The following is a 22,838-nucleotide window of genomic DNA, read 5'->3' as shown; positions in this document are numbered from 1 at the left end:
TACGCTCGTGAGATCTAGGATTTCGCTGACTCTCGCGGCGACGAATGCGTTGTATTTGCGGTGGTCGGCACGTATCCAGGCGATAACGTTGCGGGAGTCTGACCAAAAAACTCGACGGGCAACCTTGATCGATAGTCCCTGCATCACAAACGCTGCTAATCTGGCTCCAATTACTGCCGCTTGAAGTTCGAGCCTCGGAATCGAGAGATACTTGAGTGGTGCTACACGACTCTTAGCGGTGACGAGACTGCATTCGATGTTGTCGCCTTCCACGAATCGGAGATAGACAGCTGCCGCCGTGCCATTTTCACTCGCGTCGACAAAGGTGTGCAACTGGATCTCGGTGTGATGACCGATCGATGAAGACATCCTGTAGCACCGTGGAATACTGACGTTCTCAACGTCCGGAAGAAGATGCAGCCATTTTCGCCACTTTTCGAAGCACTTATCGTCGATGTTTTCGTCCCAGCCTACTCGGGTCCGCCAGATCTCCTGTAGCAGTACCTTGAGAAACATTAGGAAGTGCGCGATGAGACCTAGAGGATCGTAGATGGTCATCAGGGTGCGGAGTACCTCACGTTTCGTAGGGCAACGATTGCCTTCCAGCAGCTCACGTCCTAGCCGATCCCAGTTGATTTTGTAAGTGAAACAGTCGGTCTTAGTACACCACCACATCCCCAATACTTTCTCGGTCGCTAGGCTGGATGACAGGTCGAGGCTTTTCTCTGCACAGGAATCTCCACGAAGCGCTGACAGTATGCCAACGGAGTTGGACATCCAATTACGGATTTCAAACCCGCCTCGATTGTTGATGTCCCAAACAGTCTTCGCCAACTCAATCGCCTCCTCTTCGGTCTCTGTGCTACACAACATGTCGTCGACATACGTACACTGCACTATGGCCGCAGAGGCCGCTGGGAATTGCTCGCTGAAACGTTCCGCGTTCATGTTCTTCACGTACTGTGCACTTGATGGAGAACAGCACGCCCCGAACGTCATCACCTGCATAACGTAAACACCGGGTTCACCTAGCTCTCCCTCATCTCGCCACAGAAATCGCTGGCTATGCTGGTCTTCGCCTCTAATTCCAACCTGGTGGAACATTTCCCTGATGTCGCCACAAATACCAAATCGATGTTCGCGAAATTTGAAGAGCACGGTGACCAGCGGAGTGGTCAGATCCGGTCCCGTGAGTAGTAAAGAGTTCAGCGAAACTTCACGCGTTGTTGCTGCGGCGTCCCAGACGAGTCGAACTTTTCCTGGCTTATTGGGGTTGATGACCGGAAAAACTGGTAAGTACCAGGCGCGCTCGTGATTTTCCTCCAGCTCCTCCTTTGCCAGCTTCCGAACATAGCCCTTAGCGACGTAATCAGCCAGTTTCTGCTGCAGTACTTCCCTCAGCTCCGGGTCTTTCGCCATACGTCGCTCGAGATTCAAGAACCGCTTCAGCGCCATCGGTTTGCTGTCTGGCAGATGCGTGATGTTGTATCTCCAGAGTAGGCCGGTTGAATATCTCTCGCCATCGAATTTGGTTAGCTCACGTAGTAGTTTGAGGGCCCTCTCATCGTCGGCGGAGCGCATCGTCTTTGTGGGGGTAGTTATTCCTAAACTCTCAACAGAGAAGAAATCCTTCACCGCGCGATCCAGTTTCTCATCAGCGTCATCTTCCGTCTGGTTGTCACAGGCATAAACGTGGTACGTATAGTGCACCATACTATGCGACTCTCCCATCGGCACTCCTCCGTAGATCGTCCATCCCAGGTTGGTCTTAACTGCAATCGGTTGACCAGATTCGCCCTCTCGACTTTTTCTAACCAGCGTCGCGTTCGCGTGTTGCACTCCAATGAGCAGACGAGGTCGGATATCGGTGTACGAATCCACGGGAATTCCTCGTAGGTAGGGGTTATCTTTTTTAAGCTGCTTCACGTCGAGCGTTTGAGACGGCAGTTGCAGCTCCTCCACTGTCCTTACATCCTCCAGGTGATACCGCTTTCCTTTAAGTCCGGACACATCTAAACTGACGATTTGACTGTTGTCCTCTGTTCGATATGTGCCTCCAGTCCACTTGAGGCCCAAGGGACGAAGTTCTCCTTTTAGGTTCAGCTCATCTGCTAGGTCTTGGTCCATAAGCGTTAGCGAGGATCCGTCATCCAAGAAGGCGTAGCATTGGATCACAATCCCGTTTCCATGCACCACGACTGGAACATAGCGAAACAGGACAGCGCTGGACCCGGACAGGTGAGTGTTGCAGGACCGCTCTTCCCGTTGCGCGTTGTCTCCAGTCTGGATGGGCGTAGACTCTGAGTTTGGCTGCATAGGTGCGGACTCTGGGTTTAGCTGCTTGTGCAGCAATGGGTGATGTTTGCATGTGCATCCGTTGACTCCGCAGTTCCTGGACACACATCCTCCTCTGTGGCGCTTCAGGCATTTCCGGCACATCTTGGCTTCGCGTGTGATTGCCCACCGCCCATCGTATGACAACTCCCGAAAGCCTTGGCAGTTCGCAAGAGATGCACAAGATCCCCTACAGACAATGCACGCTGTGGGGTAGGCTCTTCTGGCACCGGCTGATGATGTACTACCTCTTGGCAAATGAGCGTGGTACTCCCCTTGGTGCTCAACGTGAGCATTCACGTATGCCTTAGTTCTCCTGCGTGGCTCCTGGTTGTGAGACGATGCTTTGGTCTGACGCGGCTTCGAAACCAGACAGGCGTCTTCGCCTATTTCGTAGATCCACTTGCCGAACGTCTTCAGGTTGACCTTCCGAATACTTCTGGAGTGTTTCGCCCACTGTAGTTGCATTGGTCCCGGAAGCTTGGAAACCAGTGAGTTCAGCAACGAAGCATCCTGCTTGAGCTCCTTCCGACCACAGGCGTCGATCGTCACTGTCAGGTTCTGGACGTCCAGCGCGAAATCGACCATCGCGTTCATCGACTCAGGGTCGACCGGTGGAATGGCAAGAACCTTGTCTTTCAGGGATTCGATGATAAACCTCGGCTGTCCAAACTTCAACTTGAGCGCATCCATCGCCCTGTTCACTGTCTTCGGATGGAGAAGAAAACTTCGAACGGCAGCAAACGCATCTCCCTTCAGGCAGTTCCTCAGTCGAATCATGTTTTCGTCGTCTGTGTAGCCACACATCCGGGTCGTGCTCTCAAAAGTGGAGAAAAACATCGGCCATTCCTCGGGATTCCCTGAGAACAACGGCAAGTCCTTAGCGACAACATGGCGAGCGGCGAGCTGATTGCGCGTCAAGTTACAGGTTAACCGGCTACTGGTTGCGTCTTTTCGCTTGCTTTCGCCTTTCTTTGCTGGCGTAGAACGACCCTTCGGATTGAAGCTGGATTCGTTAGTTCCTCCCTTTTCGTCCTCACTAGAGTCATCGCTGCTGTCTGTCACCGTTTCCTCCTCGGAATCATCGCTGGAATCCATTTCTCCACCTTCTTCCTCTTCTTCGTCATCGGAGCACTCTTCTTCTTCATCCGCACTAGGAGATTCCTCTTCTTCTTCTTGGCGCCTTCCACCAGTGGCGCCTAACCAGTTCTGCACCTTGGTATCAGCGTCTACTTCTTCTTCATCAGCGTCTTCTTCGTCCTCCAGGTCGACCAACTCCTCCAGAATGCTGAAGTGTTTCTCCATCAGCTTCCTCTTCTCTTCTAACAGCTTCTGTTCTGCTTCGAGTTTCTGCAATTGCAGCTCCAGATGCGCCTTCGCTGACCTTCTCGATCCCGCAGACTTAACAGATGCTGCTTTGGTTGGTTTTGTGGTTCCCACGGGTTTCTTCGGTAAAGAATCTTCCATCTCTTTTGGCGCAGATGGAGTCTTGTTCTTCTTCCCGTCGCTGGTTTTCTCCGGCTTCGACTTTTCGACCTTCTTCGCTGCAGCGGTGTTCCTGGCAACCTTCGTAGCACCCGTCTTCTTCTTTTTCTTCGCCTGGCACTGAGCACAATTCCACTTTTTATTCTCCACACTTTGGTTCACTCCCACACAACTAAAATGGTTCCATCCATCACAATCATCGCACTGAACCATCCGGCTGTTATCGACCGACTTACAGGTTCCACAACTGTGACCGACATTAACGACCGTGTTCGCGGAGGAAGTATGGCTAGTATTGTTATTGGCTATAGGGTAGTGTTTTTCGGAAGAGGTTTTCTTTTTGGTTTTTGTCGTGCCTGGTTTCGATTTGCCGTTCTCAGTGTTAGGGCCAAGAGCAACGGACTTGAGTTGAGGGGCGGTATCACTTTTCGCCTTAGGGGAACTACTCGCTAAGCTCTTACCTTTTGGGGCAGCAGTGGCTGCGGTGCTGGCTGAATCGGACATTTTCGTAAACGAATTTAAAATGTAAATTGTTACTTCCGGATCGCGGTAACAATGAAAGTTCGTTTTCAAATTCGTAACGTTCCCTTTTATTTGTCCGTTCGAAGCTCTACCGGGACACGTTTTAAATTCCTACGGTATTAATTACAATTAGGGACAATAGAAAATTCTGAATTATAATTTGTTATCTTACGTTTAGTGAACTTTCTACCGTTTTATTCTGCCTCGATTTCAGCCTTTCGCTTCCGCTAGTCCCTACACCTTAAAAGACCTAGGTTAGAGATAAATCAATTTTCTCTATCGATTTCTCACCTTAGTTGGAGTTTGGTATGAGCTGGCGATTCCGAATTTAAAACGCTTCGCTGCGTGGTATTGTGACCTAAATTGAACGGTCGCACATTACTAATAATCATTTTTCATATCTAAGAATAAGCATACCTGGGTTCAACTTTCCTGCGCAGTTTTACTTCGCACCCTTCCGTACTAATAAGTACTTGCAATTGCCTAGATAGAGATTGATTTTTGATTTAGAATTTATGCTACACAATTCCAATTTCATTCTGGGCCTACCTTAGCACGTAAATTTAGGGTAAGTATATAAATTTCACAATAACCACTGTGCACTAATTAGCCTTAGTTTTTTACTTCGGATCACCAAACTACTTTAATTGAAATTCCACTATCTTTGTTTTGTTTACAATGCTAACTCGATTTTATTTTTCCCGCCTAGACTCCAAAGCTCACTTCTCACCTACATTCGAACTCATCTCCGAATCCTACAACTGTCATAGCGCGAGTGCGTTCAATGGCACATTTGGGTTCGAAAGTCAGTTCAGTGACAAAGAGTGCAAGACGCAAAAACTTCCCGAAAAAAGAGGCCAGTTTTTGTTATTTATATTTTCAAACACTACCCAAGCATAGTTTCTCGGCCCAAAGGCTAAGATAAAAAAAAACTTCCCAAGCTATCTACATTAGGGTGGCCGATAGTACCTTATGGAGTGGCTCATGGTCGTGATATAGAAATTCTGGATTCCATACCACTGTTCTCGATTGTTCCGTCTGTTGGTAATTCCGAGGCTGTTCAACGCATGCTCTCTGGATTCTCCAACCGACGAACTTCGTATCAACCCCTGACTTTCTCTTCGCGTCGTTGGACACGCGCAACTCTCAGTCGTATCTCGCCAAGGACGAGGTGATGGTCAGATGCAATGTCCGCGCTTCGTTTGTTGCTGACATCAAGAAGGCTCCTTCTCCATTTTCGGCTGATGCAGATGTGGCCAATTTGATTTTCTGTTCGGTTATCTCGGGGTACCCAAAGTGTCCTTATGTGCTGACCGATGGGGGAAGATTGATGTACCGATCATCATGTTGTTGTTTTCGCTCATCTGTCCTTGACCATGGCGCCCCATGATGCGCTTAAGTTTCTGATTGTTGGAGCCAATCTTTGCGTTGAAATCACCTGGGGATTTGAATGTTCGGACTTTCTCAACCACGCTTTTCAATTGACTGTAAAACTGCTCTTTCTTCTGCAAATCGGCAACGTCAGTTGGCGCATAACACTGGACCATTGTAAGGTTTCTAACCCGTGTTCTGAATCTGGCTGGTTCCCATCGAATGGGACCTCATGGGCCTGCGGACTTAACCAGAAACCAACTCCTCGTTCCCGAGTAGCGTGTTCTCCACGTATGCCAGAGTAAAGCATCACGTGTCCGAACTGTGTCGTGTGTTCTCCAGTGTTGGGCCATCGGACTTCGCTCACTCCAAAAATTTCAAGCTTCAGGCGGCTAGCAAGTTGAGCCAGATTGCCTTAATGGGCAAGGTTTAAAGCGTTCCAAGCTCAATTTCGCGTCCGTGCTTTCATGCTTAAAGTCGTCGCCAAAGTTCCAGGTCGGTCTTTCGGATTACGTAACAGATTAATAAATCAGGAACAGTAGGTTGTTAGCCTAAGGTCCAAGTACCGGGTCTAGAATCGAATCTGGTGTCCGTAAGCAAGCTGACTGAAAAAGGTGCCGAAGTGGAGTTTTCCGGAAGTGAGTGTTTGATTTGGCGTAACAATGAACTGGTGGCAACTGCGTTCTGTAAATACAGTCTGCCGACAAGGTCCATTTCGAAAACGCCGTACGCTTGCAGTTGTTTGGAAGTCCTGCGTTCGTCCATGTTCCAGATCAAACCTGAAGCAAACTGAAACCGAAAGCAACGAAAATGATATTGGTAGGCTACTCCGATCAACACAAAGCCTATCGGTTCATCGATCCTGTGACTGATAAATTCGTTGTCAGTCGTGATGCTCGTTTCCTGAACAGTGGTTCCGGAATTAAGTTGGCTCAACCATCGCAGATAGTGGAACATTTCTCTCCACTGGCACCAAATCAAGAAAAAGAATCCGAAAATCCAGAATCTTTGTAGACCGAAACTGAGTTGGATCCAGAGTCTACATTGATTGAGGAGGAGCTTTTGGATAGCAGCCTCGATTATATCAGCAGTGAGGAGCTGCAATCCCCAATCCAAGTCCGGAGGTCCGAAAGATCCACGAAAGGAGTGAGGCCAGTGCACAGTGGTCCAGAAATGAAATTTAGCGGGAAACAATTATTTGCGCTCTTGCCTTAGGTTTAAGACATTTGGTGTCCAAGACAAAGTTGTACAACATCACAAGGCGCTATTTTTGAATGAAACATTTTTAGGGTGGTTCATAAAACTCCTTAGATACGAAAATTATTTTTTTACTGTAAGGAGATAGTGCTGTATTATGTTCAGCAATTATGTAGAACAACATAATTGATGAAACTTTGTAGAAGACTTTGAATGTCTATCTATTAATGTTTAGGTTTTATGATGACTTTTCGTGTACAAGTTAGGGTGGTCCTACAAAAACAAGTTTTTTTGTTATAACTTTGTTAGGTATCAACTTATCAAAATCATGTGTTCGGCAAGTATTTAGCAAATCATTATGCGCGTCTTTTGTAGAAAACAGATTTCTAATATCTGCTTTTGATTCGCAGTTATCATAAATTTTGTGTTAAAAAATGGCCGTTTTGTATGAGCCATAACTTCAAATGGAGCAAACCAAAAAATTCAAACTTTAATTCGTTTGAAAGAACATGTTAAAATCTACATCATATCAAAAAACTGGAGAGGTGTTTTTTGTTTAAAGCTTTTTATTTACATTTGAACTTGACCAAAATTGCCATTTTTCATATAACCTTTATTTATGATTTTTGACTACTTTTGGCTGCGTGAGGAATAACCGTACACATCGTAACATCTACATCATCATTATATTTAACAGAAACGGAAAAACGGAAAAAAAGTTTATTTGAGAAATCAATAAAAAATTCATAGAAAACAAAAAAAAAACACTTATATTCTAGCAATAATGAAACTAATAAAAAACGCGTTAGGGGTCACAGATCAAATAACGGCTGCATTCAGGAAGGCTGATTTTTGAATATTTCATACATTTTCTATTGAATAGGGAGAAGTACGGATCTGATGTCAGGAGGAGTCTTTTAAAAACATCCTCCAGACTAACCACACGATCGAACTTTCTGGAGTGGTTTCCTCGAAATCTTCGTAAACTTCTGTTTCTTGTTTCACCAGCTTCTTCCGAATACATGCCTATGGGTAAAATATGATGTTTTATGACTGCTGCTCCATGCACTAACAATTTGTGTACGGTTGGAGAAACGGGATACCAGCTATATAAATTGTTATAAAGCACCCGAGTTTCTTCAGCAGACCCTTCAAACGAGCTACTGTTGATAATAGTTAAAATCACGTAAACTTTTCCAAAAGCTGAACATTCAGTCCCGTAATTTGTGCAACTTCAATCCGTTTCTCGAAGAATTTCCTGGCAATATTTCCTGTATTGGAATTCCCACCGGTGACCCTAGGCTCATCAATACATAAGTTCAGTTGTTCTTTTAGTATGTTCCGAAGACTTTGACGCCGTTCATTCATTTCTATAATGGTTTTCCTGACTCTCCAAGTGGGTTTGTCCATACAAAGACGATCTGCGATCTTCATGAACATTTCCAACGAATCTTGTTAGATCTGCACTTTCCTTAGCAAAAATGAGCCTAATAGGTCTGCACAAACTCACTGAAGATGGGCAATCGTTACTCCAGATAATGTTTTGTATCCCATTACATTTATCTACGAGACGTAACGGAACAAGAGAAACCGCGAAAATGTGTGAATCGCTGTATTCACGCATGTCTCCTTCATCATCTTCGTCAGTGAATGATTGATTAATTCTATATTGAAATAATTTGAACATTAAAAGATAAAGGTTCGTTCAAAATAAATTTATACCTGCTGTGGTTTGAGCTACCATATGCTCCCCATTTGAAAGTCAGTTGAAGCATTTTTTCCGGAAATGTAGAATCATATTGTAAATATTTCAACAACCTTTCCACTGTATGATCCACCAAATTAATTTAAATAATTAATTTATTTTTCAATGTTAATCTCGAAAGCTTCGGATCCATTTTTAACAGAACTTCAACCACATTTTTTTCACTAGACCCCTTCAGCCAGTGAATGGCTATAACTTTCCTTTGAACGTTCATCACGCATAATCGAAACTCTTGAACTGAAAACTGTGTGGTTTACTTGGGTTTGATCAAAATGATCACCGGAGAAACCAAAACTGGCTTTCACAGTCAAAAGGACATAAGTGAATAATAACTCCTTCTAAGAAAATACAATTCAAGACTTTCTTGTTGGGTAGTTAGTAATTCATTGTTTTCAGTTTATGGTTCTATACATTAATAATCTAGAATCCTCATTTTTTTCATTTGTGCCCCTCTGGCTATGTTAGTCTTTCAAAATTTTTACAAAAGGTTATGAATAGGAAACTCTGCTTTTGTAGAGGTGAAAAAATTCGAAGAAACAATCTTGTGTGACTTTGAGCAGTACGGAAGCAGAACACGTCGCTTTGGCTGAATGTTGCCAAGAAATTGCCTGGCTATTGCGCTTGCTGGGTGATTTTGCTGTCAAGGTGGACTTACCGCTGAACGTGAAGGAGGACAATCAATCCAGCATCAAACAACTGATAGCCCCTGGTATTGGTCGTCGCTCCAAGCATATCGAAACCAAACATCATTTCGTCCGGGAAATGCAGCAAAATGGAACCATCATCCCAACCTACTGCCCGACTACTGGAGAGATGATCGCAGATATGTTAACGAAGCCCCTACAAGCAACAAAACTGAAGCAATTCCGAGAAGCAGCCTCAGTACTTCCATCGAGGAGGTGTGTTGGAGATAACGGTGGAAAACTGAGCAATCGGGAAAATAATAAACAACCGAAATTACCATAGTTACCTGTAAATTTAGCTATTTAAAAAACGATCAGTTCAAGTAAAAGTTAGTCTTAATAAACCTGTTAAATATACCAGTAGTCTTCTCTTGGTAGTTCGATCTATGGCCATAAACCTCCAATATCCTTCATATTTCATTCCTTTTTATTTATTTTCTTTTGAAAGATCCAATCCAATCCTCCCTTAAAAAAAATTACCTAATCTAACACATTTTTCATGTCAGATAACTTGTTCACTTCTTTTATAAGTCTGTCTTTCTAGATTGATTTTCATTTTTCATTATACTTTCTGTTTTAGTTATTTCTGTATTCAAGTCATACTTGCCTCCTTACTGGAATTGGGAAGAATGACCTTGATGTTAAATTCCCGGAAAAAATTGCCTCCTTACTTTTTTCAACTTTTTTTCTTTTATCTTTCTTCACATCTCCTATTAGTTCGTTATTTCGCGTTCATCTCAGCAATTCATACTCCGTTTTCCTACTGCTCAACAAACTTTTTTTTGTTTCATTTGCTTTATTTTGCAACTTTCTCTCTTCTTATCCATTGATTTTTTTTCACTAACTTTTTTTTATTTGTTGCCTTAATCTGAGTTCAGGAATTTGCCATTTTTATGTTCTCTTCACCTGACCGTGAGCTTTTCTTCGATTCAGGAGTTTATCTTATTCTACCTGACCGTGAGCTTGAACTCTAATTCAGGATTTTAACTTTTAAATCAGTTTCGCCTGGGCTGGAACCGACTGCAAATTTCAACACTGCCTGGAGCGGAACTCGGACTGGTTTTCGATGATGTCATGACGTGGTACTCAATTTAACCCCATTGGACTCCGCGTATCTCGTTTTAATTTTGCCTTTCGCATCGCATCATCTCGCGCACAAAAAAACCTTGAAAATCACGTGGCCTCGCCATTCTGCCCAACCTGCGGTGACACAGTAGAGAAACCAGAGCACGTAGTGTTCAACTGTCCGAGGTTCGAAGGGGTACGCGGTAACATGCTTGCCGCCTGCGGACCAGACACGACAGCCGACAACATCGTGTGGATCATGCCAATACTTGGCGCATGTCAGCGATGGGTTCCGCGACCGGTGTAGGGTGACTCCTTCGTCGGGAAGCATCTGAGTAGCTGCCTGGTACGTCGCGCGTGTGTGTAGGATACCTCCAACGTTACCGTCCGAGTCGAACGCGTCCTCTGCGACGGAGGCTGTGGGGATAAGACAAGACCTACTCCGCAGTCGAACTCGTAGGGGTAAGATTATTCACGTCGCGGAGTACTCTCGGGTAGAGTGGTCTCACGTCGCCGTCGAAAAGCAACTCGAGTCGGGTAGGATGACATCATCGTTGGGATTCATGTGAGTCGTAAGCGTTTAAGTCCCGTACGTGTGCTGTGGCAAAAAGCCTAGGGTTACCAACCCCAAAGTTGCAAACCAAAGGAAGGAGGAAGACCGGACCACGGTCGGAGAAGAATGCCCTTTCAGCGGGGGGTATTCGAGTAGTATGCGTCCGATCCTAGCAGTAAAGCATACAATAATAAGACTCTACCTTCTGCGTATACCGAGCTGTTAGGTACGTCGCGAACGTTGTGTAGGATACTTCCACCGCCGCGGAGTATCTGAGTAGAACGCGCTCCCTACGACGGAAGCTGCGGGGATAAGACTTGACCTTCTTCGCAGTCAAACTCGTATCGGGAAGAGTATTTACGCCGCGAAATACTCTCGGGTAGAGTGACTTCACGTCGTCGGCGGGTGGGTCACTCGGGTCGGTGTAGGATGAGGTCTTCGCCGGGAATCATCCAAGTAGTTTTTGTAAGTCCCAGGACGTGTGCTGTGATAGGCGCGAGTCTAGGATTTTACATTTTATAAACCTATACTAGCTTTTGAAAGATTCTGGAAGTGCTGAAGCTACGCTTACGACTCGTTTCCGAATAATTTTGTTGTTTACTTTGTATCCGACGCGCGCATATAAAATTTTACACTGTTTGTGATGGAAAGTTTATTGATCACTCGATCTTTACTTATCGGAATGTAAAATTATAGCAAAACAATGTATTTCTATTCAATTTTTGAAAAAAAAAAGACGAAAATTACATCAAAAGGAGTTGAAAATTACATCTTCTTAGAATTACACTTGTGAAAAATAAGACTTATTCGTGTTTTAGATTCCGTATACTTTTATAATTTTTTGCAGTATATGTATTGCATTATAGAGGCATTGTGCACTTGGCGGGTGGAGATAAAAAAGGCTAAGAATATGAATTGGAATTTTATTAGGTACCGTCAAACGGGGCATCATGCAACAGCGGGGTTGAATGCAACATTTATATAACACCACACAGATTCAATTTTTAATTTAATGTAATGAGATAAAGTTATCTCTTAATGATTACAAAATGATGATGACATAGTTTCTTGAATCTTATAATACATAGTTTTTTTTAAGTTTTTGATTTTCATATAAAATTTGAAAAATCGAACAATGAATGTACAATTTTTAACATTTTTCGATGCCGTAAAAAACTTTACCCAGTATGACGGATTGGCTTGATAATATTACCTACAAACTTTATACTGGATTCCTCATCTTATACCAACATTGATCATGTGGAAATATTTTTCGAACAGTCACTCAATTTTTTAAAATAAATATTTTTATAATTCAGTTACCCGTCTGGGGTAAAATGCAACAAAATGCAAATCGGACCTAAATCTCATAAATCGCGTTTCCATATGCTGGGATATGATTGTTTTTTTTTGTTGGAGACCAGGCGCGTGTAGGCCCCCTTCTCAGTCTGCATGCGACCAAGGCATCCACCGGGGTTGGTTACTCGATCTCTGCTAAGGTTACTCGTATCCCAGCCAGCACCACGGGTGTGATATTGCTGTTTGATGTTCCTCTCCTGACTAAGCTCTGCTCTCGACTATGCTCGATATTTGCGATATGCGTACTCGGTATTGCACACTTGGCGGGTGGAGATAAAAAAGGCTAAGAATATCATTTGGAATTTTATTATATCTTTTCATAAAAATATATTTGTACTTTGGATAACTCACCGTTTTAATTCATAAATGACTCACCTTGTATATAATGACAAAACCATCCCTCAAGATTAACTAGTCGTCTAATATTTTTCATATCTGCTTTTTAGGTACCAAGAGCGATCTGCGGGTGCATGGCTCGGAAAAATTTGTGACAACTGTCGAGGGTAAGAGGCTGAAGCACAAAATCAAGGCCTACTCGCTAGTGGAATGTTCTGCCAAAAAGAAGCTGAACCTGGGTGATGTGTTTGACGAGGCGGTTCGAGCGGTGGAGAAAAAACCTCACAGTAAACCACGTGCCTGCACGATACTCTAGCCACTTCCGGTTTTTTTTTGTCCGGAAACGAAAACAACGGAAGCACAAGTCCTCCTTATTCCGCTTAGTTGTCAATATACCTAAAATCCTATGTTAGGGAACGTTCGCGTAAGGCAAAAGCCAGTGATTGATAAGTAGGGTGCTCTACTTAAGCCGTTGACTCAAAACAAAAAAAAACATTCAACTTCTTTAGGATATTTTTGTAGCATTAGCAACCAATAATATTGGTAAAACTTAACGATCGGCCTTGCAGTGAATTATTTGATAGAGAAGACAAGACGAAAGTATTCGCCAAATGATTTCTTACCGATAAAGTATTGTATATACCTTCAAAATTAACGTATGGACTATATTTGGATTGATTCAAATCGACGAACTTCTCACAAGAATAAATGAGAAATGGAGTTATGATTATACCTAATTGATGTTTTCCGATTTCGGAGGAAACGTGCTTTCCTATGTAACTGTAATTAATTATAGACGATGATAAATATATATTCGTTAACTAGTCATATTATTTTTGTGAAGTAAGTTTGAAAATTCAATGAAATAAACTATCAATGAAACTGTGTTAGAAGAGAAAAGCTATATGATACAGATATCACAACTCTTTAGGGATGAATGACAGCATGCTGTTAAATTCCCGGAAAAAAAATCACAACTCTTGAAATAGAAAATTTTTCATATTGTTTGACAGTCACTCAACGTGTTTTTAATTTAATTCTACTTATAGCCCGTTTTTAATTATCCTTCAAAGTCATACAAAAACATCTTTCCTGGGTCAGAAGAAGTTTCTCTAAAAAAAAATCCCGTCGTCTTTGAAATTTCGACCACGTTTAAACTACTGGTGTTAAAAAGGGTGTCATAAACGACAAGAAAAATAAATAGACAAAATTTTCTAAATTGACACAAACGATAAAAGTGAGAAAATTTACGACAATTCAAAAAGTTTATAAATATAAAAAAATTACAATATTAAAAAACACTTTCATTTCATTCAATTTATTTTATTAGAGAGGCTTGCTTGGTAGATCCGAGCTCTTCGACTTCGTCGTTTCGAGGGACGCTTTCCGAAGAAAAGTTATAAGTATCATGAGAAATCGGTAGCTAGATGTAAATTTTGTGTAATTTTACCGATTTACCTTTTAATTTTAACACTTTCGTCACCACGCTCATTTTGGTAGTTTTACTAACCGGGCCCAAAGAAATTCTCGCCTAAAGGTAGAGAGAATTCCAAGATTTGACACGCATGGCAAAAATGAGCGGCTAATTTGAGTAAGAGAGCGTCACTCGTTTGTGATGTGACGGGGCCTTCCAGGAAACATTTACCTCGTCCTAATTTGGCCTAATGGCCATTCGACCTGTGGCAGAATTCTCGGACTTGCATTGCCGAGCTTTCGCCTGAATGGATTTGAAACGAGAGAATAAAACAGTCTTACTTTATCTTGTATGCTAAACGGACGACTTTTAATTCGATTATCCAATTCCCACAGGCCTAACGATTATTCGGCCTGATGACCATTCGGCCTAATGACCGTTCGGCCTAACAACCTTCTCCTGGATAGCCGTCGGCTGGATAACCGTCGGCCGAATAACCTGTCGTAGCTTAAATCAAAGATCTCGCTTGGGTATTTTTTGTAGAGTGTTTCACACCCTCACAATTTTAACAATTAAAACTATTGAAAAACATTTGTTTCATTAATTTGTTAGTAAAGTGGTCAAAAAAGTCGATTCAATCGGCGGAAAAATTAACGAATTCATAAGCACTAATGGTTGAGAAAAAAAAACGCCTGAATTTATACTATCAATGGAATACTAAAACAGCTGAAACAAAATTCGGGCATTCTGCCAAAATCGAAAGTATCTTTTTATTGCTCTATCTTTAGAAACCGTTTCAACTTTTAACATTACCCAAATACCTTTTTTGTTTCATTAAACAAAATTTAAAAAAAACTGAATCTATACTATCAATATAAAATTAGTGGTATTCATTGAGAATAAAAAATTGTTAATCGTCAAATTTAGATCATACAATATTCGATTAGTATTTTTACTCTCAGAGCATCCAGGAAGGTAAAATTCAATTCGATAAGATCTAAAGAATTTGTTAAAATCTGCTTACAATTCCAAATGAAATGTCTCTTTTCCTCATATAGTATAGGTAGGTTTATTTAGTAGTAAAATGCAAATCGTATGAATAACTATTGAACTATTTCAAAATCGTCTTCTTCCCGCTTGCGTTTACCGCCAATTTCCGAATCACCAAACGGCATCGGATCTTCCACTTCGGTTTTTATTTCGATGACACCTGGGCCAATATCCGTACCAACCATGGAACTACCGGCAATACCTTTTTCCGATTTTATCGTAGGCGTTTTCGCAGTTGTGGTAAACTTGAACACCGGTTTGGGAATAGAAACATTTTGCGTTTTCGGTGTGGATTGAACCGGGGGACGTTTCACGCCGCTGGAAGCGAACCCTTTACCGACATTCGATTTAACTGTTGATCGTCCTTCGATAGCTGACTTGGTCATCTTTTTAGGCTGCTGCGCCGCCCTTAGTTTGTAATTGCATGCCGACAGGCAGTAACGATCCGGTGGCAGACGGAGACCGCAATGGGTTTTGATTAGCGGTAATGGGGTGTTGTTTTTGTTACGGGCTATCTCAAGCAAGACGTCTCTTGGAGGAGGACTCGTAAATGCCTTGTCCAGAATCATCTGACTAGCTAGCTTTACGTCATCCAATTCGATGATTTTCTTTCTAGCGTGGTTCGCGTACACCTTAGCGTCATCAAGAATACAGGTAACATATCCTATTTAAATGAAGTATAACTTATTACTAGCCGATTGCAACAACCACAATAAAATACTTACGGTAAGTAAACTCAAGCAACTGATTGATGACCCTTGGCTCATAGTCGGTAACACCGAGTTCCTTTAAAATTGACATTATAACCTGAGCATCTTTAGGAATATGTTTCACCTGACTGGCAAGTTTCATTTTTTCCGTTTTCTCACGATCGGCTTGGTGGGAATGCGATGGCTGCAAATGAAACTAGGGATTAACATAACACAATGCAATCGGAAAAGTTTAAAAATATTTTACATTGTCCATTTTCGTATCACAGAAACCACATCAAAACAAAAAATTAATTTGGTTTGAACAGCGCGACGCGACGCTTCACGCTTCATGCAAATAGTGCTAACAGGGTTCCCTTTTTTACGAAGGTTTTTTGTTTTCTGCAGAAATGGGATTTGAACACTCTCGTGTTATTCATCCACTAGTGGTTTCTCGTGGTTTCTCAAAAACACAAGATTTGAAATGTGATCATAATAAAAAACCAAACTTGCAAAAAATATTATAGATAGTTAAAGATGGATGAAACCATTTTAAAGATCGAAAGATTTTAGAACCAAAAACCAAAAATATAAAGCAGCTATCAAATTTTGGCGAAAGGACTTGGACCAGATTTGAGAAGCTAACTTCACATACATGAGTATCCTGAACTTAGAGTGTATAAAGAAAATAACGTAACGTAACAGCTCATAACGCCGATTTTGTTAAGCGTTATCAAGCATTTCGCTTAGGACACGTTTAAAAAATATCATGCAGTTGAATTCAAAAAATTAACTATGTCAAACTTTAAATTTCAAATGCTTTTATAATTTGCGAACGCCAGCATCGATGAAAATTAATCCGATAGAAAAAAAAAACAATTTACGAGCACGCCGTTATAATTTGATACATGATAAGGTTCCTCAGTATGGTTTGCCATGAAAAAAGCTTCTTATGTTATTGGACAGTGTGCAATCCCGGGATAGAATTTCCCGTGCATGAAAGAGACACCTCAATATCTTTACCCCAGGGGGGTGACAATTTGGTTCTTCTTGCGAACAAGAATCTTTTTCTTTTTTTCTATCCATCGGGAGAAACGTTTATGGTGTTTTCCTCTCAAAGCAGTACAGAGTTGAAAAAGTCAAAATTTCAACCAATGAGGAACCAGAATGATGGTTGTGTTAGTTTGCAATCATTCATAATTCTCTAGGATTTGACATCTAGTCCGGTTCCTTGACAGCAAAATGTCAGGTTTGTTATGGGCCCAAAAAATCGTGGGCCCGTAATTTTGATGGTTGTCAAAATCAATGACAAAGAATAGGGCTGTCACCCCCCTGCTTAACCCCAATGGGCCCTTTAATTAACTGTCACTGTCATTTTTGTGAAAAATTCTGTAAATGTGAGAAATGAGCTTTTTTTCCCAGGTTCGACGTAAAGGTTCACATTTTCCTTCAAGAACAATGTCAAAATTTAAATGTATAGGCGATCGAAACGCTGCTGAATTTGGGTGATGGTTTTACGTAAGTGCATGTGGGATATATCTGAAATTTCCAAAGGACTGAAGCAACTGTCAAATCACATACAAACCGACCGTACAGACTTTTTGGAACCAGAACGTCAGTTTCCCTTTGATTTCAAGGGAATTTTGGAGCCGAAACGTCAGTGCGGTACTAAAACGTCAGTTTGGAAATTTTCTTCTCTTTCAGCCCCTTGGAAATTTCACTCAACTTTTGACAGATGTTACGGGTTTTTCTTTATGAGCGATTCCAGAGTGCCTCCAGTAGGGTGGGTGCATATTGAGGAAAAGTAGGCAAGGGGTACCAAAAGTTTCTCATTGGTGGGGGGTGGAGACGGTGCGCTTTTTGACAGCGAATTGTTCGCCTACCATGCCTACGATTACGATTGCCTGTCACAAGATGGACGATTCCGTGCAATGGTATAAGAACACACCTGAAGCTTTACCCGCCTTGAGCGATTCCATCGCCCATTATTTGCAAGTTTCAAGTGCATTTTGTGCTGAGTGTGTACAGTGGAGTGAAACATAACGTGCATAACGGCATCTCAATTTGCGCGCCTTGCATGTGTAAACATTCGAAATTTCATTAATGTGTTTTCATCCGGCTTTTTCCAACTTTTTCATTAACCTAACTCAGTTTAAACTTAAATTTTTATTAATCGAATCAATTTAAACGATAATGCACGCCTTCTTGAAAACTGGCAAAGTGACGGATTCCCCGTCTAAGGCTGGAACCAGCGCTGATGGCCAGATTACGGAGAAGCGCAACAAATCGCACTCCGTTCCATGGGTTGAGAAATAGTAAGTATACAGTGTTCATCAATTTTAGTGCAAATTAAAATTCTTATTTCATTTTTTTTTAGTCGCCCCAAGTCCGTGGACGACGTTGTTGAGCAGGGTGAGGTAGTTGCTGTCCTGAGAGAATGTCTGTCCACGTCTGATTTACCGAATCTGTTGCTCTATGGACCACCTGGTACCGGTAAAACGAGTACGATTCTAGCGGCCGCTCGTCAATTGTTTGGTGACATGTTCAAAGAGCGAATTCTTGAGTTAAACGCATCTGACGACCGGGGCATTGCTGTTATCAGGAACAAAGTCAAAACATTTGCCCAGCTGTCTGCCAGTGGAACACGCACTGATGGTAAACCTTGTCCTCCGTTCAAAATCGTTATATTGGATGAGGCCGATGCCATGACTCACGCAGCTCAAGCAGCACTTCGGCGAACTATGGAAAAAGAAACCAAAACAACAAGATTCTGTTTGGTTTGCAATTACGTTTCGAGAATTATCGAACCCATCACTTCTCGATGTACTAAGTTCCGCTTCAAGCCTTTGGGTCAAGACAAGATTATCGAAAGACTTCGTTTAATATGCGACCAGGAGAAGGTTGATGTCGAGGAAGAAGTCTACCGAGATATTGTTGACATATCTGGTGGAGATCTGCGAAAGGCTATTACAACTCTTCAGTCTTGTCATCGCTTGAAAGGCAAAAATTCAAAGATTGAACATTCAGATATTCTTGAGATGTCTGGGGTAGTTCCCAACAATTATTTGGAAGAATTCATTACTGTTTGCAAATCGTCAAATTACAGTAAGCTAGAAGACTACGTGAGGAACCTCACCCACGATGCGTATAGCGTTGGACAGCTTTTTGAGCAGCTAACTGATTTCATCATTACACACGATGGGCTGAGTGATAAACAAAAAAGTATTATTTGCGATAAAATTGGGGTATGCTTTTTTCGTTAAGTTTTCTATTGAAAAATATATCGAATTTGTATTTTTTACAGGAGTGTTGTTTCCGCTTGCAATGTGGTGGTTCGGAATATATTCAAATTATGGATCTGGGATGTGTCACAATTCAAGCGCTGCAAATCAACTAATTATTGTTAGTGATTAAAAGTTTCATTACTTATATAATGATTGACTCGTATTGAGTTGTGGATGACAAACATTGTTAGTTGCCTAATTCTAGTGTCAAAAGTAGTTTTTTTCTAGGTCATGTTTTTTTTATCATGAATAGGTAACTGTTTGCGGGAAAAATAAAAGTTTTGATAATTCGTAAATGATTAATAGCCAGTGCTTGTACATGGAACGCTACAGACTTAAAAAATGTTTTCGAAAAATTTTCAAACGGAAATTTGAAAATCGTCATGTTATAAGAAACCTTTTAAAACATCATTTATTTTAGATTTTTCTTAACGTCAACGACGACAAGGCTCTAAAAAATTCAAAATGTTTGTGAAACAGGAAAAAAACACTGAAGAAAATTATTTCTTTAGAGGCTGTTCATATTCTTAGTCAAAGATGAACAAGTTAGGAGGTATCAAAGAAGAATTAGTCGTGTTAAATATTAACGAAGAAATTTGTTATTTGTACAGTAAGAAGTGCTTTCGATGAAGGAGTTGAATAGTTTCGTGGAAGTGAAAGAAAATGGTCAATCGAATACCGTCATCTTCCGTCAGTGAAACTTGCATACTTGGTTGATACTCATGAAGATTAGAAAAAGGGTGGGATATGCTCATTATTCAGGAACCGAATGAAGCATTCCAATTTAGTTTTGAAGAAAATGGAAAAAAAAAGTTCACGAAGGAGAACACGAACCTTAGTTATTATTACTCATGCCTGACAAAACCGGTGCAGATAACAGGTAAGCGAAATTTTTCGATTCTTTCTTCCGAACTAAAATTTACTTGAAATCTGAATCAGAAATCACAATCTGAAATCTGCATCTTAAAAAAATATCAAAATGATTAGAGATTCAATATTCCTTGAGCTCAAACAGAAAATGGTAACCCCAAAATAATTTGTGCATATGCGGCCGCCTTAAATGACCCACGACCCCCACTTTTCCCTAAATTTTCCAAAAGGCCCAGTGAAATTTTGGAGGTTCTATCATTTTTATTTCAATTTATTAACAAGCGAAGAGAGGAGTATGAAAAAGGGATCAAGTATCCCCATTCTATCCTACTAATTTGAAAAAGGCATTTTTTTATTAAAAAAAAGATAAGAACTTGCTTTTTAGTGGCTAGTCAAGCGAAAAGGGTAGGTACAAAGGTCTTCAACTCATTTTTTCCTAATATGTAGGTATAAAGATCATTCATTCGTACCGCATCACTTGCTATAAACGGTCGTGTTTTTTCGCCTCTGCTAGTGTAGCTCAAAGACAGTGACGAAAAGTTTATTGTGCCAAAATTATTCGGGTGTGAATACCGTTCGGTAGTGAAACACGATTGTGATATTATCACTGATCACGCGATCACAGCTCAGTGATAAAATTTGTGACAAATTGGGTGTGCAGTTGTCAGGAAAGCCGTTTCTATCTGTACGCATAGAACAAAGCCACCATTGACCTTGGACTTCAGCTGCTTGGAACAAAGGGCCACACGTTTGGTCGGGCCGAGAAGTTTGAGATTGGTATAGGGTCACCAGACGGATAAGTATTTGCAAAAAAAAAAATTTTTTTTTCTTCACTAGTTTTTTTTTTAACTTATTCTTGTTTGTTATTTTGTTTGGTTTTATTATTTTTATCCACTTATTATTGATCCTCATTCTTTTAATTTTTTTTTCTTCTGATCTTATTTTAATTGCTAAATTTTATGACTACACACAGTGTAATACACAGTAGTAAAGGTTTCGTTCTCCACTTTTGCCCGTTATGTCGGAAAGCAAACGACTAACGGATGACGATGGCGAGGATGGTATGCATCCTCCATTCAAAGAGGGAATGCGCACGGAAGATAATCTTTTGGAGGAACCTCCTTCTCAAAATATCCCTATACAACCGATGTATCTTTCAGATACAGAAGATACTCCTGCCTCTGCTCCTGAACTAACTAAAACTCCTAATTCGTCAACACCCTTCATATTCGGTAATCCCCGCCCCCTTTTAACAAATGAAAGTTCAAAGTTACCGGAAACTACCCCTCGCCGTCGGGTTTACCAGTCTCAATCGACGGGACCCTGGGTAGTCTATATCCGGCCCAAACAGAATGGGAAACCACTTAATGTGATTTCAATCTCCCGAACCCTCGACCGATCGTACCCTTCCATAATCAACTACCAGTCGATGAATCGGAACAAGATGCGCGTTGTCGCTGGTAGTCTGAAGGAAGCAAACGCCATTGCTTGTGACGAGAGGTTTACGATCGAGTACCGCGTTTACGTTCCCGCTCGTGACGTGGAAATCGACGGAGTGGTAACCGAAGAGGGTTTGACCGTCGATGACCTAATGGAATCAGGGGTTGGCCGATTCAAGGATCCTGCTCTTCCAACGGTCAAGGTGTTGGACGCGCGTCAACTAAAGTCAGCATCTGGCGAGGGGGAAAAACGGACGTTTTCCCTGTCGAACTCTTTTCGGGTTACCTTCTCCGGCACTGCACTTCCTGATTACGTTGCGATCGGGAAGGTTCGTCTACCTGTGAGACTTTATGTGCCTTCGGTCATGTTCTGCCAGAATTGCAAGCAGTTGGATCATACGGCCGCCTACTGCTGCAATCAGGCACGCTGCTCTAAGTGCGGGGAGAAGCATGCGGAAGCTTCGTGTACAGTACAAGCAGCAAGCAGGTGTTTGTATTGCACTGGTGAAGCATCTCATGCTCTCTCGGCGTGCCCTAAGTACATATCGCGCCGGGAAAAAATCAAGACTTCCTTGAAAAATCGAGTAAAAATGTCCTATAGAGACATGGTTCTGAAGTCTTTGCCAATCGTCTCAGAGAACCAGTTTGACCTTCTAAGTGACTGTGAGTCCGAAGGGGAGGATCCATGTGAAGGGACTTCAACTGGGCCATTTTTAAAAAATAATGTTTCACAGGCTCCAAAAAGGAAACGCATCACTAAAACACCAACCAAATTAGCTGCCAGCAAAATTAAAAATAAAAGAAATCCTCAAAGTGGAAATAGTAATTCTGCCCCTCCTATTCAGAGTCCTCCGGGTTTTAATCCGTCCCCGAAGGACTTCCCTCCACTTTCTGGGAAGTCAAAACCCCAGGCTTTCCTTCAGAATTCAGGCCCAGCAGTAACTAACAGGAATGCAACAATTTCCAGAGAAACTGCATCTGATCCATCGTCGAAAGGTTTTCCCAGCTTTTCGGCTGATGGTAAGATGAAATTCTCGGAAATTGTTGCGTTCATCCTGGACTTTTTCAGTGTACCAGCAGGATGGAGGACTATGATCAATATGTTTGTACCGCTTTTGAGAGAAGTCTTGAAAAAGAAAGCTCTCACCATGACCCTCATCGCAGAGACAATTTCTTTTGATGGCTAACTCATCCAATGAGGGAAGAGAAATTGTTTCTGTATTGCAATGGAACTGCAGGAGTATTTTACCAAAATTAGACGCACTCAAAATATTGGTACACAATTTGAATTGTGATGTGTTCGCCTTATGCGAAACTTGGCTTTCTCCTAACGTAGATTTCAACTTCCACAGCCACAACATTATTCGCCTGGACCGTGATGGTCAAAGAGGGGGTGGTGTTCTTTTGGGGATCAAGAAATGC

General features: G+C 41.8%; 3 protein-coding genes across 12 annotated transcripts in view; 2 read left to right on the top strand and 1 right to left on the bottom strand.

The window, feature by feature from the left end:
* Window positions 1–13,557, top strand: part of LOC129751920 (ras-like GTP-binding protein RhoL) — a 50,011-nt gene extending 36,454 nt beyond the window's left edge. For all 9 annotated transcript variants that reach the window (XM_055747701.1, XM_055747706.1, XM_055747698.1 and 6 more), the window contains one exon: window positions 12,781–13,557. In XM_055747701.1, the coding sequence (XP_055603676.1) occupies window positions 12,781–12,986 (206 nt within the window). In that variant the 3' untranslated portion in view covers window positions 12,987–13,557. The remainder of the gene's footprint in view (window positions 1–12,780) is intronic.
* Window positions 13,558–15,128: 1,571 nt separating this feature from the next.
* Window positions 15,129–16,176, bottom strand: LOC129756284 (transcription initiation factor TFIID subunit 9). 2 transcript variants are annotated; one of them, XM_055753106.1, is made up of 3 exons: window positions 16,092–16,176; window positions 15,860–16,028; window positions 15,129–15,798 (listed from the first exon to the last, which is right to left on the bottom strand). In XM_055753106.1, the coding sequence occupies exons 1-3, from the start codon at window positions 16,098–16,100 to the stop codon at window positions 15,188–15,190; spliced, it is 789 nt and encodes a 262-aa protein (XP_055609081.1). In that variant the 5' UTR covers window positions 16,101–16,176; the 3' UTR covers window positions 15,129–15,187. The 2 variants fall into 2 exon arrangements, with proteins under 2 accessions (XP_055609081.1, XP_055609080.1); XM_055753105.1 differs by having other exon boundaries at window positions 15,860–16,040; window positions 16,092–16,171.
* Window positions 16,177–17,911: 1,735 nt separating this feature from the next.
* On the top strand, window positions 17,912–19,453 carry LOC129755874 (replication factor C subunit 4). Its single transcript, XM_055752565.1, has 3 exons — window positions 17,912–18,138; window positions 18,201–19,068; window positions 19,128–19,453. Exons 1-3 carry the CDS (start codon window positions 18,017–18,019, stop codon window positions 19,218–19,220), a joined length of 1,083 nt encoding a protein of 360 aa, XP_055608540.1. The 5' UTR covers window positions 17,912–18,016; the 3' UTR covers window positions 19,221–19,453.
* Window positions 19,454–22,838: the final 3,385 nt, after the last annotated feature.

This window comes from Uranotaenia lowii, chromosome 3 (assembly GCF_029784155.1).
Source record: "Uranotaenia lowii strain MFRU-FL chromosome 3, ASM2978415v1, whole genome shotgun sequence".
Classification (NCBI taxonomy): domain Eukaryota; kingdom Metazoa; phylum Arthropoda; class Insecta; order Diptera; family Culicidae; genus Uranotaenia; species Uranotaenia lowii.
The sequence above is the reverse complement of the archived record's forward strand: the minus strand, read 5'-3'. Positions and strand labels throughout refer to the sequence as shown.